Raw genomic sequence first — 19085 nt, 5'->3', positions numbered from 1 at the left:
AAAAGTCGAACCTGATTTTACAATAAAACGTACCTATTAAATTTAGAGAAAGCATCTATCACATATTTATGACGTGCAAGATATTTGCAATATATAAACGGTACAACACACACAGGACCACTATCCCATGTGACTAACAACAGTTGATGAGCAGGCCTCACCCCAAAGCTCTTCCTTCAGCTGTCTTCTACACCGTTTCACCAGCCAAGAAGGTTTTCTACATCCTTCCTTTCTGCAGTATGTATTAGGGAAATAAGTAATTGAGGGGCCTTCTGAAGAGGAAATTACATTACAGTAGCTACTTACAGAAAACTACATGAAAGCACTAGATGGACAAGACTTTCTCAAACTTTCCTCCCAGCTTCATCACCAAACCCCAACCTCCAGGTTTCTTTGATAGAACTGAGAGTTAGAAACTGAGCGCTGGATCTGAGTATGAGGAGAAAGATCTGGGTATGTGTCACAACACTGTTCTACTACGAGTTATTTATTACTCTGCTGCCCTAGATTCCAGATAAAATTTTTTATCTATCAAACCCCATTATTTCACAATAACTCATCATTCCATTTTTAAATTAAATCTTATAAAATACCCATAGAAGTCAGCCGGAAAAATCAGTTATTGCCACAGGGAATTGTTGTAATTTCCCAATTCAGAACTGTAAACAGCACACAATGCCAGTTACTGCCTTCACAGATGTGCACGTGGCTGGGGAGCACAGCTCAAGAACTACTTCCACTCCAGGAACAACCCCTTCAGAGAAGCTTCCAGTCCAGGCCTTGCCACAGGCCCTGATCCTCTTCCCAGAAGGACAATACTGAAAACATGGATATTACCCCCAAAGAGCCCCTCTGCACCCTTAATTCAACTTTTACTTAATGCCCATGTTGGTTCAGTCTATACACAGAGAACAGAGTTGGGCAGAGACTGCAAAAATACTGGTTTAATGAAAAAGAAAAACATACACAGAACTAATTGTTTTGGTACAGATGTAGGCAGCTGTAGACTAAATGAGAAGCAAATCTACCCTGTCCTCCATCCCTTTAACTGTATTATTAGCACCATCAAAAACAAAGATGATACCAGCTTAATATTATCCTAGTAAAAACTGATACAAAAAACATTACATACTTATAAGATGAAAAAGTTTTAATAAGCAATCTTATTAAAAGTTATAAAAGCAAATGAAAATTCAAAAAATGTAGGATTTCAAATGACAAGCCAACCCTTTGCACCAACTCCCGCTTTCCAGAAAGAACTGCCTTTTGTTCACGCCTCTAGTTCTTTACTTACCAACATCAAGCAAAAGCTAGTGACACCCTGATATGAAAGTTGATTATTTAGATCTTATATGTCTCCCCTACTCTTCCCTCTACTCAATATTTTTGTTGAATTCTTTTATTTTAGGCAATATGTTTTAAATTTCCATTAATTCTTTCTTGTTCTCTGACTGCTCCTGTTTCATAACTCATCATTGTTTTGCAGACAAAATATCATCTTGGATGCAAACTTAACATCTTGACAAGTTTTATTCCTGGACCTCTTTCTTCAGAGGACAATTGTTCTGCTCATTCCTTTTTCCTCTTCTTTGCTGCTTAAAATTTTCCTCTACAGTCTCATGATCTTTGGTGGATTGCTCTTATTTAACATGAATGAGGCTGAGGGGTACCTGGGTGGCTCAGTTGGTTAAGCATCTGCCTTTGGCTCAGGTCATGATCCCAGGGTCACTGAGCCCCGCTCCGGGCTCCTCACAGAGTGGAACCCGCTTCTCCCTCTCCCTGCCACTCCCCCTACTTGTGCTGTCTCTGTCAAATAAATATTTTTTAAAAAATAAAATGAATGAGGTTGAAAATAGAGGTGGCTGGTGAGACCAAGCCTCATCCTGAATGAGAAGCTTGGCCTAGAACTCTGCACACCTAGGTAGCTGCCCTTCTTGCCCCCTTTTAGGGTATTGGCAGGAAAAGGCAGAGCAACTAGCCCTAAGTCCCCTTCCTGTCGATGGGAGTCTCCATGTGGGAGCCCCAGACTACCCCTCAGGGCAAACTGCTCAATATCTTTGGAGTAACTACCTGATTTCAGCCTGGAGCTGACAAGCCATAGGACCACTCATCCTACAGACAGTCCCTTCATCAGTCACCTCCATCTCTGGCCTGCCTCCCACTCCTTCTCCAGGGCTGCCAGGTCCACTGTGAGGAAGAAGCATTTCTATCTCTGCTACAAAGAGCTCCTGCATATACTCAGCTGGGACAGGAATCCCCCCACAGCATTTATCCACTTGTATGATACAGTGGCTTTCCTGGCCCAGAAATTCACAACATTTCTCATCTTTAAAGATTTATTCCCCTCTGTCCTTCCTGTCATTTCGTTATTATTTGGTTAAGAAGTGAAAACAAAAGCAAAAACCACCCCCCCCTTTCGGCAACCCACCATGAATTCTCCCAGGAGCCACCACCTTTCCTCTTCCCGTGAGCAGCCTGCGGCGATCTCTGAAAATGATCTGCTATTCGCCTGACCCAGAAAACCCTACAAAATCATGCAAATCAAGAGGTTCAAATCTTCGTGTTCACTTTAAGAACACATGTGAAAGTGCCCAGGCCATCTAGGGTATGCAGATCCGAAAAGCCGCAAGTATCTGAAGGACGCCGCTGTATGGCAGCAGTGTGTGAGCCGCTCCAGCGCCACAACGGACACGGCGCGGGGCTGCGCACGGGCTCGGTGGCCCATAAAGTGTGCTGAATTTTTACCGCACAGGCTTAAGCATGTGCAGGGTCTAGATGCAGATTCTCTGGCCATTGAGCACATCCAGGTGAACAAAGTCCCCGAGATGCGGTGCAGAATTTACACAGTTCATGGTCAGATTAACTCGTATATGAGCTCTCCCTGGACACTGAGATGATCCTTATTGAAAAAGAGCAGACTGTTCCCAAACCAGGAGGGAAGGCTGCACAGAAGAAAAAGATATCCCAGAAGAAACAAAACCTTATGGCCTGGGAATAATTTCAGCATAAAATAAATGCAAATAAAAGTGAGTGCAGGGGGAAAAAAAAACCTGGAAGCCCCTCCTCTCCCCAAGAACATTTATTTAAATGTCTTTTGGTCTTTTTGCTTTAAGTCTTTTCTTATCTACTAATTCCTTTAATACCTGGCTCAGTACTCACCACTTCCAAGGGACTGACTCTCTGGACCGCAACTGAAACACTCTTAATCCGCCAAGTCCTTTCAGTTATTCTGTATATAGTTATACTAGGTTCTTTCGCTTGTTTACATTTTTGCCTGTTTTTGGAACACTTGCAAGACTCTTTCTCTAACTCGTAAAGCTCCTCTGAGATAGGGAGGAGTACAGATGACACTTCTACGACACCTTCCTTCCTCCACTATCCCACTCCCACCAAAAGTACTCATAAATAAAGCAAGGCACACAGGAGGCACTAAAAGTACACTGAATAAAATAAGAAGGAGGTATTCATCCAGCATTATTATTTAGTAACTGTTTCCTTTCAGATTCAGTAAAGCCCACTATGTACCAAGCCTAACTTCAAAAGCCCTGGGGATTCCAGAGTAATACGCATTCCAGGTACTCCTGGAAAAAAAGGGATGGGGACTTAGTCCAAAGCTTCAGAAGGGGGTCTTTGCCATTGTCATTCACATTTCCTCCCTACTTCACATAAAACCCCGTGGGTTCCAAGCACAGGTCTCTACTCAGAACTCCTATGTCTTCACATTTGTCTTCTTCCTTCTAATAACTGGTCAGAATATTAAAACAAGTCCCCCAACAGAAAGAATGCCGTCAACACACACTCTCGAGCTCCACATCTGGAGCCGGGCTCAGGCTCAGTCAGCAAAGATCTGCACTCTTAAAAAAGACAGGTGATTAACCTTCAAATAGTGATGGAGCTGGGCTGACTGGATTTTACTGCCCTCCTGCATCACAGCGTCATCACAGCTCTAAGGGTTATATAACAGAAGGTCTGGGCTTAACTTCCTAGAAGCAACCCCCAAAGAAGAAAACCAGAAAAGGTAAAACCTTTCTTACCGGATATTACTAAACTTACTGGATTTGGGAGAGAGATATTCTGTTCTGGGTTGACAAGCCAAAACAAATGAGGGTAAAAGCTGAGGCCCAAAACTTTGGTCTGTTTTGGGGGGGAAAAACCCCAAAAAAAGCCAAAAAACAAAAAGAAAAACTCATCGAACAAGCAATTCTCAGGTGCAGGGTGTCCAAGAATTCAACTCAGTTCTGACACGGTCTACTTGGAGATAGCATCAGATTCCACAGGTTGAGGGCTCACTGCCCCAACGCCGCGCCCACCTGCCCTGCCATTTCAGACGCCAGTCCCAAGCCCAGGTTCACCTGTTCTTCTGACCAACTGCCATACACCAAAGGTTCCAATGACCCTCTCTCCCCCCCGGTTCCATTAGTTTGCTAGAGCAGCTCCCAGAACTCAGGGAAACACTTATGTACCAGTTTGTTAAAGGATATGACAAAAGACAGAGACGAACAGCCAGATGAGGAGATAGACGGGGCGAAGTCTGGAGGATCCTGAGCACAGCAGCTCCCGTCCCTGGAGAGCTGAGGTGCGTCACCCTCCTGGCACGTGGATGTATTTACCCACCTGAAGGCTCCCCAAACCCCCTACTATTGGGTAGGCATGATGAATTATTAACCCCACTTCCAGCCCCTCTCTCCCCTTTGGATAATGAGGGGTGGGGCTGAAAACTCCAAGCCTCTAATCGTGCTTGGTCTTTCTCACGACCAATCCTGGAGCCCACCCAAAGTCACCTCACTAGAGCAAAAGATGCTTCTAGTGTTCTTATCACTTAGGAGTTTGCAAGGGTTTAGGTGCCCCGTATCCAGGAACAGAGCAGAGACAAAATCAGAACAAGGATGCTCCTAGTGCTCTTATCCCTGAGATTACAATGGTCTCAGGAGGCCTGTGTCAAGGATGGGTCAAAGACCAAATATTAAATAAGAGATAAGATGGGTATTCTTATCACTCAGGAATGTACAGAGGTTTCAGGAGCTCTGTGCCAGGAACCAGGGCAGAAACCAAAACATGTATATTTCTTATTACTTCATACGGCTCATCACACCATTCATCTCTTTTCCTCTTTTTGGTTTTCCATTCCTAGGAGATGTTAAATATAAAAATGTAAAAATGTAAATATGCTCCATTTTCCCAGTGATCGTTTATCTGTTTCTTAAAGGATGGTCTTAGAACCAAGTATACTTTAATTATCTGGCTTTTGAATTTGTAGATTCCTGGGTCTACCTCACTCACTAATCACACTCTCTGGGGATGTAGTCTGGTATCTACTTTTCTTTTTTTTTTTTTTAAAGATTTTATTTATTTATTTGACAGAGATAGAGACAGTCAGCGAGAGAGGGAACACAAGCAAGGGGAGTGGGAGAGAAAGAAGCAGGCTCCCAGCAGAGGAGCCTGATGTAGGGCTTGATCCCGTAACGCCGGGATCACGCCCTGAGCCGAAGGCAGACGCTTAACTGCTGTGCCACCCAGGCGCCCCTGGTATCTACTTTTCTAATAAGCTGTCCAGGTAATTCCTTAGGCACAGCAAAGTCTGAGCATCAGAGATCCAAGTAGATGTTCCTCCACTTAGGCTAGTTCACTGATCAGTTTCTTTCTCTCTTTTTTTTAAAGATTTTATTTATTTATTTGAGAGAGAGTGAGAGAGAGCATGAGCTGAGGGAGAGGCAGACTCCCCACCGAGTACGGAGCCCAACGAGGGGCTCGATCCCAGGACCCTGGGATCATGACCTGAGCCGAAGGCAGACACTTAACTGACTGAGCCACCCTGGCGCCCCCACTGATCAGTTTGACTTTTGAGAGAGAGAATATAAACCATTCTGACATGAGTGGAAATTCCAAAGCTTATGCTCTGCCTTCAACAAAATGAACACCAACACTCAAGACCCAGGCTTACAAAAAACAACCTCCAGCTGAATCAGGATGCTCAACTACTGATTTAAGAGAGTACAGTCTAAAGGGCCATTGGGACGCCTGGGTGGCGCAGTCGTTAAGTGTCTGCCTTCAGCTCAGGGCGTGATCCCGGCGTTATGGGATCGAGCCCCACATCAGGCTCCTCCGCTATGAGCCTGCCTCTTCCTCTCCCACTCCCCCTGCTTGTGTTCCCTCTCTCGCTGGCTGTGTCTCTGTCAAATAAATAAACAAAATCTTTAAAAAAAAAAATAAATAAATAAAGGGCCATCAATCTAGGCGTTAGGCACTCCTCCCTAGATATGGAGTAAGAACACCAGATGGCCTCACACACACTCGAATGGGTCGTCTTTCCTGCTCATCAAACCATGCTTTAATGCCATGAAGCTAAGCTAACTTTTACTAAAGGCTATTTCAAGAAAGAGAAATATGAAATTCATAGGCACATAGAAGCATTTGATCCTAAAACTGCTGCTGAGCACAGAATCTATTACATCTTATAAGGTTCCTTAGTGAGAAATTTCTTTGGCCACCCTAAGGAAGTGCCGAAGTGCTTTCCTAATACCAAAGCATTCTCCCAGAGCCCTATCGATGTTGGGCCCCCCAGGATCGGACCTGACACCTGCCTACCTTGCTGCAGCCATACCGGCCCCGGGTGTCTACATATGCATACATCTGTGTACGTCTGGATGTCCATGTGCATGTGTATCTCTGTCTGTATGACTTCTTAAAGCAGTGGCCCTTTCCTCTTTGGGAAAAGGTACTGTAATTAAAAAACTGTAAAAGCAATTAATCTATACTAAGTGAAATTTACATATCAGAGTCAGGAAATGACAGCCTAATTTGGCCTCCTAGAAGAACTTTCTTGCTTAAGTTTCATACAGTAAAGAAGTGAATTAAGCTCATACTCCAAGATAATTTGAAGGGAAAGGTAGAGATAGTAGTTAAAAAAAAAAAAAAAGCTTCTCGCTTCTCTTACTTGGGCATTTTGGACTTTTATCCCCTATGCAGTAAATGAATATTCATCACTATTGATGTCATCCTCGAAAAGAAAATCTGTGAGGCTCTGTCACCTGTTTAGAAGCAGAGACCTGTTTGGTTATGTGCTTACTGCCTCAAGTGCATGAGAAGTAGCACGGCAGCACGGGAGAAAGCCGGAGCCGCCCCACAGCCTGTAGAGGCCTAGAGGACACTATGGAGTGTGCGGACTGAAATCTACAGAAGGGTCATTTCCTACAAATAAAAAAACAATTTCTCTGACACTGGAATCTCCCCACTTTCCATTCCCGACATTCCCCAGTGAGGCATAAACACGTGCAAAACTGTGAGAGAAGAAAGTGGGAGCTCGGAGTCAAATTCCAACAGTGCTGCCCATTAGCTTTGTGCCTTAGACAAGTTATTTTTAAAATGTTCATTTCTTTAGTTAAAATTGAGACACCACCTATTATTATTTAACAATGGAAAAAAAATAATGGGAGTTCTTATATCTTATATGGGTCTTATTTTCAGGGAGAAGAGCTCTACCCATTTGTTCTAGGAAAACAAATTATATACATAAGATATAATATACAAATATATAGCATATAAATACATAAATAATATATAATATATATATATATGCAAAGCATATAAATTACATATTATAATATATAAACATATAAATACTCTTAATGTGTCGAACAACCCGACAAACCTCGCTGGTGACTGACCCCCAAGAGCATAAAAGACACAAAGCATAGTGGTCCCAACCTCAGGCACTTAACTGATGTTAATGAGACAAGTCATACACACATGACAATGACAGTTTATAACTGAAAGGCACCTTCTGCAGAGGGAAATGTACAAGGCTGGGGATCAGGAGGTCTGAGTTTATGACACACCCCTGTACACAAGTCACTTCCCAGCGGGTCTCCCTTTTCCTGGCTGCAGTACAACAGGTCAGACTAGCTCTCCTTCAGTCTTCCCAGGGAAAAAGTCTCTGATTTACAATGCAGAGCAAGGCTCCAGTGTTATGGAAGAAGGAACACACCAGCACACTGGTTTGGGGAAGCTCTATGGAGAACTGGGACTTGCACTCAGAGCTGGAAATGGAAAGGACTTGGGATACTGGGAGAAGGACAAGGCAATCATGTTGGGAGGAACAGCAAGAGCAATCCAGGAGAAACGAGTCAAGTGTCTTTAAGGGCCAGTGACATCAGTCTGGCTGGTGAGGTCTACTGCCAGAGACTGGAAGTGGGGGAAGGGTTTAAATAACAGAGAAAGGAGTCTGGACTGTCTTGGAAGCAGTAGGAACAATCGGAAGTTTCAAAGCAGGCATAAACCATTAGAGGAAATCTCATTTCCCGGTCCCCCAGTTTTACTCCTAAGGAGGGAATAATACTGACAAATGTTCAGCCCTTCTTCAAACTCCTCCCACGTCTCTGATCAGGGACCTACTGGACTGGAAAGCCTGTGAAAAGGAACAGAGCAGACACAGCCCAGAGTGTGCTCCAGGCTTCAGTGCCTGCAGTTCTGAGGGATAAACTCAACTGAGGGAGTACCAAGCAGCCCAATTTCAGCCACAAGCTGGTGGAGGTTCTTCAATCCAGTTCATAATAATAAAGCTGGTCACTGCACCTCCATCTCTGTTGACTATTTGCAAACTGATTTGGAAGGAAGAGAGGATGAAGGCATTTGATCCACCTTTTCCAACTACAAACAGAAATAAGATAACAGTGCTTCCAAAAGATTCACCAGTGAAAGCTGGCAAGATGGACTGAAGATGAAAAAGACTGGAAGCCTTAAATCAATTATGGAGCTCCCACGATAATCCAAGTGCTGAGTGAATGATCTGCAACTACCAATATCCAGGTCTAATCAATAACTACTCAAATCGAAACATGTACTTGAGCCAACCTACAAGACAGTAAATCAAGGAGCACAAAAAACTGAGACTCACTTGCCAACATTTTTTTTCAATTAATGTCCTTACATAACTAAAACTGCTTCTGTTGACCAGTGGGATCTTTAATTAAAGGAACCAAAGCAATTTACTAAATATATAAAGGACAAGAAATGAAAGGCTCACCAGTACAAAATCCTACCAAGCTACATAGAATTCTATGGTATAAGACAGTTTTACATAGCCCCAGAGTCAAGACAGAAAGCCTCACGTAACTTGCCCACATTGCTGAAGAGACAACCAGCTCTGCCAGCATCCTCTCAAAGGGTGTCTGCTGCTGCCAGAAGTTAGCAGCCCTTGGAAACACTACCGAGCACTTCTCCAGTTCACTTGTATTGTATACAGCCTACTTAGATCACAGACAGGTTCCCTTAGTATTGCTACACATGTATAGGACACCTAAAGTTGCTTTGTGACATGCCTCCTCATGGGCCCCAAATGGAACTTATGGCAATGTCTGTACGCTCATCTCCTTGTTTCAGAGCTCACACCAAGTAAATGTGAAATGCTTTCAGCAGGTCAACGCCAGAGACCAGGGCCAGTGAGCTCGGACACCTATGGCTTTCTAATACCTTCTACAAACAAACCAAAATCCTTAGTAGAGGTGTGAAAACTCTCCTCCAACTACCCTAAAACACTACCCTCAGGGATTCCTCTTTGTTTTCTGAAAGTCACCCCATTGGCTCACATCTGATTCTCCCTCACATGTGTTATTACCCAGAAGAACCAACCACTTCAGCTTCTCCAAAGTAACCTGGAGATGAAAGTTAATAGCAGAAGACAGAGACTCACTCTGCTACATCAGAGACACATAGAGATCAGAGTATGCTCACTAGGTTCACTAAGAAACAGAGCCCCTAAATTTCTTGTTAGTGAGAATCCTGACTTTTATACCTACATCTCTTGACCATCTATAGGGTATTTTAGGTCCTGTCTATAAACTACATTCCTAAGATCACCCCACACGCCAAGCCTCTATGAGAGACAAAAGACGAAATCCCCTACCAGGTCGAAGGGAATGAATATTATAAGGCAGTTTTAACTTGGATTATGAAATCATCCATCTGGTCCCAACAAAATCCTTCTGAAAATGAATGGAACTATATAGTAAATTCTGAGTCATAGCATAAACCACCCAAAATGTTCTCTTCTCTTTAAAACTTACTCCTCCATGCCTGACCTCACACAGGTCTGACGGTCTCATTGTCATGTCAGCAGTCACATCAATTTCTGTGTTTTTATGGTGCTCCCGCTCTACATTCTGCCTCTGCGCTGAGATTTTAGAAACTTAAGTTCCTTTTAACTATATAGGGGTTATATATTTTTTGCTTTGCATTTCCTCAGAAAGTTTAAATATAATGTTCTGCACAAAGAATTCAGAAAGAAACAAAATGAAAAACATTCCATTTGTACACAACGACCTATACAGAGTTTCCGGAGTGAAGAGTACATGTGGATCCTGACAGGATCTCTAGCCAGGACCCTTAACGCCACCCCCCCCGCAGTGAATCTATACCCAGGCCCTCTGAGCTCTCTACTGTGGTCTCCACTGGTCTCATTTACGTATCCCTTCCTGAGTACCTGTTGATGTGTCAGGCACTGTGTTAGACGCTGAATGAGAGAAATAGACCAGGAGTGGTCCCACACCAGAGAGCTTGTGGCCGAGGGAAGCTGGGCAGTCCTCTTCTGTCTGCTCATGCCCATGGCTCTCCCAGACTGCCCGCACACAGATTCCCAGGACCAGGCACCGTCCTGATAGCTGCCCCTCTGCCACTTCACACTGATGCTGTCCCCCAAACCACTGCCCTCTGTGTGTCACCTCTGACGTCCCTTCCCTTACACCCTGTGAGTGCAAATGTATTTTAATTCTTCTTAATCCAAAAGGAACAGTTATTAAGGTTATCTTTTTCTCATTAGGAGGTGAGAAAGTGGTTCATTCTGGATGAAAGTAGTAGAGTTACGTCCAGGGGCTGCAGTGAGGCCAAAGGCAAACCATTCTGTGTAGTCAGAGCCAAGCATGCTGAGAGGGAGGAAAGAGACGCACCTGGCCTTCTTGGACTTTGTCCTGGCTATGGAGTCGGCGCTGCTCCTCTTCTCTTTGGCCTCCTTGGTGCCCGAGGCCTCCCGGGGCTTCCGCGCTTTCTTGGCTCCATCCTTCGGCTTAGGCTCCTTGGGCTCCTTGGCTCTCTTGGGCTCCTTGGCCTTCCGGGGTTCCTTTGGCTCTCTAGGTTCTCGCTTCCTCTTTGGCTTGGGCTCCCTGTCCTTGCTTCCCTTTGTTGTACCCTCTTGCTCTCCTGGATCCTTTTTCTTCCTTTTCTTCTTTACTCCAGTGCCTCCCCCTCCACTGTCCTCCATTCCATTATGGGATGTCATTTTCCTAGGAAAAAGGGTCTCGGCTTCCTCTTCTGCAGCGTACAGGTCCTTCTGAGGCAGACAGTGACTGGCAACATCTTCAATTTTCTCTTCCTGATCAGTGCTGCGGTCAAACGGGGAGGGGGATTTGTAGTCAAAATTGACAGAGGCATCAGACATTGGGGAGTGATTCAGAACTTTTAAATTTGACAACTGTAAAAGACAGAGAAACAAGAGTATTACTTTTCCATTGCATGCTTCATACTAAAGAGCGCTATGACGTTTGAATGCGTGGATCTGTTCAACATTTACTCATTTCCTGCCATGTGTTAGTTCTTCATGTGCTAGGTCTTGGGGAGATAGTGGCAACCAGCACACACTTTGTGTCTGCCTTTGCCCTTGTGGACCTGAACCAAGGTACTGTTAGCATATAAAAAATTCATATGTAAAAATGAAAAACAAACAAAACAAAACAAAACAAAACAAAACAAAACAAAACCCTACCACTCTGAAGGATTTCCATGTTATGTGCCAAAATGTGAAACATCTTAGAAGTCCCATATCTAGAACAGGCAACAACAATGATGTCCCACAAGACATCTTTAGATTCTAGGCACACTGTTCTGACCCAGAATGGCATTTCTCATGCGAGTACACAAAAGTTCTACACCAATGTCCTCATAAATAAAAGTGGTATCACTGGATGGCAAGGATGCAGGGGCAAACTCAGCAGGGTGCCGATTTCCCCAAATCTTTGCTCTCGTGTATCTTCAAGCTGCATCAACATTCAGCTGATTTGATTTTCAACAAGAAAACCTGGACCACTCAAAACTACATCTTTCCTTTTTAACTGAAAGTGGCGTTCCTCTCTCTGTATGATCATCTAAGCCCCCAGACGCAGTGCCAAATAACCTCTGGCCACTTGCAAACAAAACAAAACAAAAAACAAAAAACAAAACAAAACAAAAACACCCTGCCCGTATAGGAGAAAGCTTTATTGTACAGATGCCGTTAGAAAGACTGTGCCACAGAAGCTGAAGGCATCTTCCTAAAAAGGAAGTTCTGAAGCTTTTCTGAGCACCATGAAATAAAGGTGCAGCTTCCCAAGGTGACCGCCTTCAGGAAACATCCCTCTGGAAGCAGAAGTCAGATCTCAGACTTTCAGGTCTGGTATCACAGAGTACATCTGTCATTTCATAACCAAGCTAAGGCTGGCAATAATCCGATAACGTAGGTGCTGGTTTCAGGCAACAGCATACTCTCCTGGGTAAGGAACAAAGAAATAATTTAAGAAGAGCCTGGGAGGGACAAGCAGGCTTTCCAGGAAGCCGGCTACAATCATCTTTGCATGATGGCTTAGGAACAGCACCACTTGTGACGAGTATGCTCCCCTTACAAGAGGCTTGGTGTGTGCTAAAGGGCACAGACACTTGCCTAGGTGGCGTGGCTTCCTTCCAGTGTTCTGGTTACCCAATCTGTGCTCAGACTTCCTGGCCCACCCTGGGAGTGATGGAGTGCAAAATTCAGCTGCATGTTTCCCCTTCTGTGTTTTGCAGCTCCCTTTCCTAGTCCAATACTCCCAAACATAACACTGAAAATCCCACGAGAAAAAGATGAAAGAAAAGAAGGATTTTTTTGGATCTTTATCGTAAATAAAGTCCAATGTCATAAACAAGCCTAAGTCCAGAAAGTACTGGTCATTCTGGCGGCACTCGCTACTAGGAAAGAAAGAAAGAAAGAAAGAAAGAAAGAAAGAAAGAAAGAAAGAAAGAAAGAAAGAAAGAAAGAAAGAAAGAAAGAAAGAAAGAAAGAAAGAAAGAAAGAAGGAAGGAAGGAAGGAAGGAAGGAAGGAAGGAAGGAAGGAAGGAAGGAAGGAAGGAAGGAAGGAAGGAAAAGAAAAGAAAAGAAAAGAAAAGAAAAGAAAAGAAAAGAAAAGAAAAGAAAAGAAAAGAAAAGAAAAGAAAAGAAAAGAAAAGAAAAGAAAAGAAAAGAAAAAAGTAAAGAAAAGAAAACTCAGTTTGACTACCTCACTGCTAATTCAGCACTTAGGATGGCTTAGGAAAAAGAGAAGCTAAGCAAACTTAAAAGGAATTTAAAATCAAATACAAGAAAGTGGTCAAGATGGTAAATTTCATGTTACACTTTTTACCACAATAAAAAGAAAAAAAGAAGAGAAGAGAAAAAGAAAAAAGAAGAGAAAAAGAAAAAAAAGGCAACAAGAAACCCAAGAGTGCAGTAATTGGTACCCCCTTGAAACTCAACCTGAGAGTATACAGCCATCCCTGGGATATTAATGAATTCTGTGCCAGGGACACTTGACCCTCAGGAAACAAGTTTTTGCTTAGCATGCAAGGGTGGACACACTAAAAAAGCATGAGATACAAGTCAGTTTATTAAAGAAGCTTTTCAAAGACCACATATTCAAGACCTAATTCCACCAAGGCAGCTCTCTGTAGATAAAAGTGGGACCCTCTTTTCAATTCGTACCTCATTTCAAGGTCTATCTTTTGAAGGCTAGGGCCTTCCAAAGCGGAGGCAAATGGAGGTAGGTGGTGGAAACTGGATATTCAATCATTATGCAGTAACAGTTAACATTTATTGGACATGTATCATATGGATATACACGGAATTACGCAAAGCATGCTTCTTGATATCTCTAATCTTTACAACTATCCTGAAAGGTTGGTGTAAAGACACCTATTTTGTATATGAAGAAAAAGATTACTGATGTTAGGTGACGTACCCAGAAACATACACCTAGTGCGTAGAAAAACTTGGATCTGAACCTTCTGGCCAAAAGTTAGGGCTCACTTCACTGAGCACTTAATGGCATACATTCCAGGAAACCATAATGATCGCTAGGCCACCAGACCAGCATGATTGGACTTGGTTAGAAATGTTAAATGGACTTGGCCTATACAACCACTTTGGGAAAAGGTCAGATAGTTCTTTATAAATGTAAAAACTACCTGACATCCCAGCAATTCTACTCTAAGGAATTACCAATAGTCATCAGCTCTACCCCCCATTTTACAGATAAGATAGTCAGGTCAGAGAGATGAAGCAACTTGTCAAAAGGTTATATTCTGGGGTGCCTGGGTGGCTCAGTTGGTTACGCATCTGCCTTTGGCTCAGGTCATGATCCCGAGGTCCTGGGACTGAGTCCCGCATTGGGCTCCCTGCTCAGCAGGGAGTCTATTTCTCCCTCTGCCTGCTGCTCTCCCTGCTCATGCTCACTCGCTCTCTCTCTCGCTGGCAAATAAATAAATAAAATATATTTTTTAAAAAAGTTATATTCCTAAGGAATGGCAGAGTGGGGACATCCTACAGGAAGAAGGGAACCCCAAGAAGTGCAGCACAATTAGTCAATGTTAAAAGGGGAGAAGTATCCCAAAAGTAAGATCCTAGTATTGAAAAAAATAAAATTAAATCCCCAAAGTCAATAACCCACCAGAAATTTATTTATTTTTAAGGCACCATGTTGAGGGGCTTGGAAAAGATACCTGATGAGGATTAAAAAATTTGACAAAAAATATTTCTTCCAAGTGTCTCAAGATCAGTGGAGAAGAGACAAAGAGCCTTAATAAACTGTTTTCAGCCTCTACCAAGAAGGATAGTAAATCATCACTTCGAAAATGGCCCTAGAGGGAAGAGTTGGCAATGACAGACCACAGTACCAACAATATTTTACACTATACTGACAATTTACTAAATAGAGACAAGCACATAGAACACAGGATGAAATGGAGAAGCCAACTGATAAACAAAAACAAAAACACCTAACAACACAACACTAGCTCACAAACCGCACTGTTAGCAATAAAACCCACTTCTTTGACTCAAATTTAGCAACCTATGATATTCCTGGAAAAGACACTTAAAGATATGAATCCAGGAAAACTCGATCTGGGTCAGTTGTAAAGGATTTAAGAACTAATGGAGAGATTATGGCCTAGGTCAATGGTTCCCAAACACAGGTCCAAGACAAACCAGGGTTATTCCCCCAAGAATCACTCAAGTACTTGAAAGTCAAAATAGACTCTAATTAAGAAAATCACCCAGGGCACAACATGCATACACCTTGAAAATTATGCCAAGCGAAAGAGGTCGGGTACAAAAGACTACATATGGTATAATTCCATTTATATGAAATGCCCAGAATAGGCATATCCATAGAGACACGAAGTAAATTAGTGGTTGCCAGGGCCTGAGGGAAGAGGAAATGAGGAGTGCCTGCTAATGGGCATATGGTTTCTTTTGGGGGTGATAAAAATGTTCTGGAATCAAATAGTGGTGATCTTTATACAATCTTGTAACTATACTAAAAACCACCGAATTGCACAATTTAAAAGCATAATAGAATTTATAGAACATGAATTATATCTCAATTTTTAAAAATCCAATATAAAGACAGATCGAAAATGGTCCTCTTGGACGTTGCTGACAGCTCCATCAACTATTAAAAAGCCTTTTGCAGGGGAGTAGAGCAACAATACAATACCAAAATTTTAATTATGGATATGCCTTTAAACTGAGCGATTTCTCTTTTACAACAGAAATTAAGGAAACATTAAGGTTCTCCAAAGGCTTAGAATATCTGATACAGAATTTCTAATAGAGGGGGAAAAAACTATAACCTATTCATCTTTAGTAAAATGCTTAAATTAATAGCACATCCATCAGATGGAACAGTATTATGCAGCCATTGTTATATTATTATATTGTATTATATTATTATTAATTACAAAGTTTTAGTTAACATAAAAAAAGACCACAACATGTTGGAAAGTGGAAAAAAAAAATCTATGATCTGATCCCATTTTTGTTTTTTAAAAATGCTATTTTTCAACACTACCTTTATAAAATAAATTGAGGAGACATACTGGATGTTAACCATCATATGTCTGGGTGACAGGACTGTGGGTAACATTCACTTCTTTCTTTATAACTTTCTGAAAGTTATTATTTGTTTCCATCTGTCTCCATGACTAAAATGTTAAGCTTCACAAGGCAGTGACTGAGGTATTCCCCAATCTTTGTGGCTTACGGTAACATGCAATCATACAGTTATTGAATGAAATGAGTATTTTCCATGTGAAAAACAGAAAAAGGAAGTCTATAAAATTGTACATGTAAACAAAAATGACAACTTCCTGCATATAGAATAAAGAATGGAAGAAAATCGACAAAAAGTTAGCAGTAATCATTGGAGGCTGTGCAAATCTGGTTGTTTAATTTTTCTATAGACATCTACATTTTCGATAACAAGGATGTTACTTTCACAATACTTGTAATAAAAATATTTTCACATACATGTAATAGAAAAATCTTAAAGACTTTAATAATGAACAGGAAAAGCTTTTTTACCAGACAATTCACACTCCTCCAAATTACGATTCAGGAATCAAAGGCAGAATATGAAAGGCGCCAGCACTGCGATCACGTTCAACTGAGTGCTGGGCAAAGAGAGTGCTCACTGCCCTCGCGTCGGAAAGGCCCCCGCACACCCCCCATCCCCAAGCGCTTCAGTTGTAAGCAAGGCCCAGCTCCTGCTGCTGCCTGCCTCATGGTCTTCCAACTTCTCCAGCAGGAAGATGAAAATGTTCTATGTTTAGACTTACTTAATGTTAAGAAATTAGCTCAACATAAAAATGAGTAGAATAGCTTATCTAAATTGAGACCTTCTGACTTCTTTAAAGTCCAAATAAAGGGGCACCTGGGTGGCTCAGATGGTTAAGCGTCTGCCTTCGGCTCAGGTCATGATCCCAGGGTCCTGGGATCAAGCCCCACGGCAAGCTCCTGGCTCAGCGGGGAGCCTGCTTCTCCCTCTCCTTTTCCTCTCCCCCGCTCATGCTCTCTCTCTATCTGTCTCAAATGAATAAATAAAAAATCTTAAAAAAAAAAAGTCCAAATGAAAATAAGAACCACTACTATTATTAATGAGTCGGCGTGTAGACATTTGCAGGTGGCAAAAGTTATTTTCCAATTAAAATTAGGACTGTTTTATTCTTTCACCTTCACCTTCTTCTGAAAGAATATTTCCTATGGTTATCTGACCACAGGATAGACTAAAGGTGAAAACCCACATTTTCTTGCCATTCTAACTGCCATTGTACTGAGTTCAGTCATTTGGCAAGCAAGCTGTGCTGGGTGAGCAAGACCCAGGAACAATGTCCAACCCTGTGTGTGTTCCCTCTTCCACTCAGAATATTCAATCCCTCTTTCCCCAGGAGTCCTGTGCTCTGGATGATAGAGCAGGCATTCTGACCCTGATGTGGCTCCTCACGTAGTCACAGCTGGTTAGCACCAGGAGGAGGAGAGGTCAGTTTCAAGGCATCTAAGGATAATGCAGGTAGAGGTATTCAAGAGGTTCTCGCATATACTTTCTTTTTTTTTTTTTTTAAGATTTTATTTATTTATTTGACAGAGAGAGACAGCCAGCGAGAAAGGGAACACAAGCAGGGGGAGTGGGAGAGGAAGAAGCAGACTCCTAGCAGAGGAGCCTGATGTGGGGCTCGATCCCATAACGCCGGGATCACACCCTGAGCCGAAGGCAGACACGTAACGACTGCGCTACCCAGGCGCCCCTCGCATATACTTTCAAAAGACATTTCTTTCTTTTTTTTTTTTTTTAAGATTTTATTTATTTATTTATTTATTTATTTATTTGAGAGAGCATGAGCAGGGACAGAGGAGAGGGAGAAGCAGACTCCCTGCCTAGCAGGAATCCCGATGCGGGGGCTCAATCCCAGGACCCTGGGATCATGACCTAAGCTGAAGGCAGACGCTTAACTGACGGAGCCACCCAGGCGCCCCCTCCAAAAGACATTTCTATAAGAATGAATTAGACTGCCCAGGAAGAATGGACAAAGAGAGAAGAAGAACAGGACCAAAACCTAACAAGCACTAATATTAAGGGCCCCCGGGGGAAGAACCTACAGAGAGGGTGAGAAAGAGAACCTACAGAGAGGGTGCAATCAGGTCAGTGATGCAGTGGGGGGAAAAGTAAGAGAAGTGTGGTATCGCAGAAGCCAGAAGATGAGAGCACTTCAAGACAGAATGATTACAGGCATCAAATGCTGCTGGAAGCTGGTCGATTAAGGACTGAAGAGCGGTGGACAGATTTGAAAGCTTCAGACTCCCTCTTGCCAAAGTCCTAGACTCTGTCATTCTTAGTCCCCACCTCTATTATCACATTTTTGTATTTAAAACCAGGGAGTGGGGGCGCCTGGGTGGCTCAGTCATTAAGCTTAAGCGTCTGCCTTCGGCTCAGGGCGTGATCCCGGCGTTATGGGATCGAGCCCCACATCAGGCTCCTCCGCTGTGAGCCTGCTTCTTCCTCTCCCACTCCCCCTGCTTGTGTTCCCTCTCTCGCTGGCTGTCTCTATCTCTGTCAAATAAATAAATAAAATCTTTAAAAATAAAAAAAATAAAAAATAAAAAAATAAAACCAGGGAGTGGGGGGCATTTTTCTCTTATGATGTTTCAAGAGTCTCAGAGATTCAACTTCTCCAGATCTGCAAAGTCAATCTAAACCTTGTTAATTCCAGGCAGTAACAAAAACCGGGGGGAGGTAGATTATTAAATTTAGATGCAGACAGGGAAGAGTAAGGAGAGAGAGAAAACAATACTTTATAGGTACCTTGCCTGCCCTCCAGTAATGCTCCCCACGTGACCATTTGCATCCACAGGTCCAGCAACAGATACATTTAATTTCTTTTCTTTACAGGATGCTTTTAAACCTTCCCTTCTTTAGGCTACATAATCCTAGTTTCATCCATCATACTTCATATGAAATGAGTCAACATTCTTTTACCATCCTCATCACTGTGCTTGG

General features: G+C 42.7%; 1 protein-coding gene across 6 annotated transcripts in view; it reads right to left on the bottom strand.

Moving 5' to 3' along the window:
• CHD6 (chromodomain helicase DNA binding protein 6) overlaps positions 1-19085 on the bottom strand; it is a 192210-nt gene that overhangs the window by 118602 nt on the left and 54523 nt on the right. For all 6 annotated transcript variants that reach the window (XM_087853574.1, XM_045804644.2, XM_045804643.2 and 3 more), the window contains exon 3: positions 10941-11461. In XM_087853574.1, coding sequence (XP_087709700.1) covers positions 10941-11461 — 521 coding nt within the window. The remainder of the gene's footprint in view (positions 1-10940; positions 11462-19085) is intronic.

Source organism: Ursus americanus, chromosome 22, assembly GCF_024610735.1.
Source record: "Ursus americanus isolate L20-20 chromosome 22, mUrsAme1.1.p, whole genome shotgun sequence".
In the NCBI taxonomy this organism is placed as follows: domain Eukaryota; kingdom Metazoa; phylum Chordata; class Mammalia; order Carnivora; family Ursidae; genus Ursus; species Ursus americanus.
This window is presented reverse-complemented; position numbering and strand designations above follow the sequence as displayed.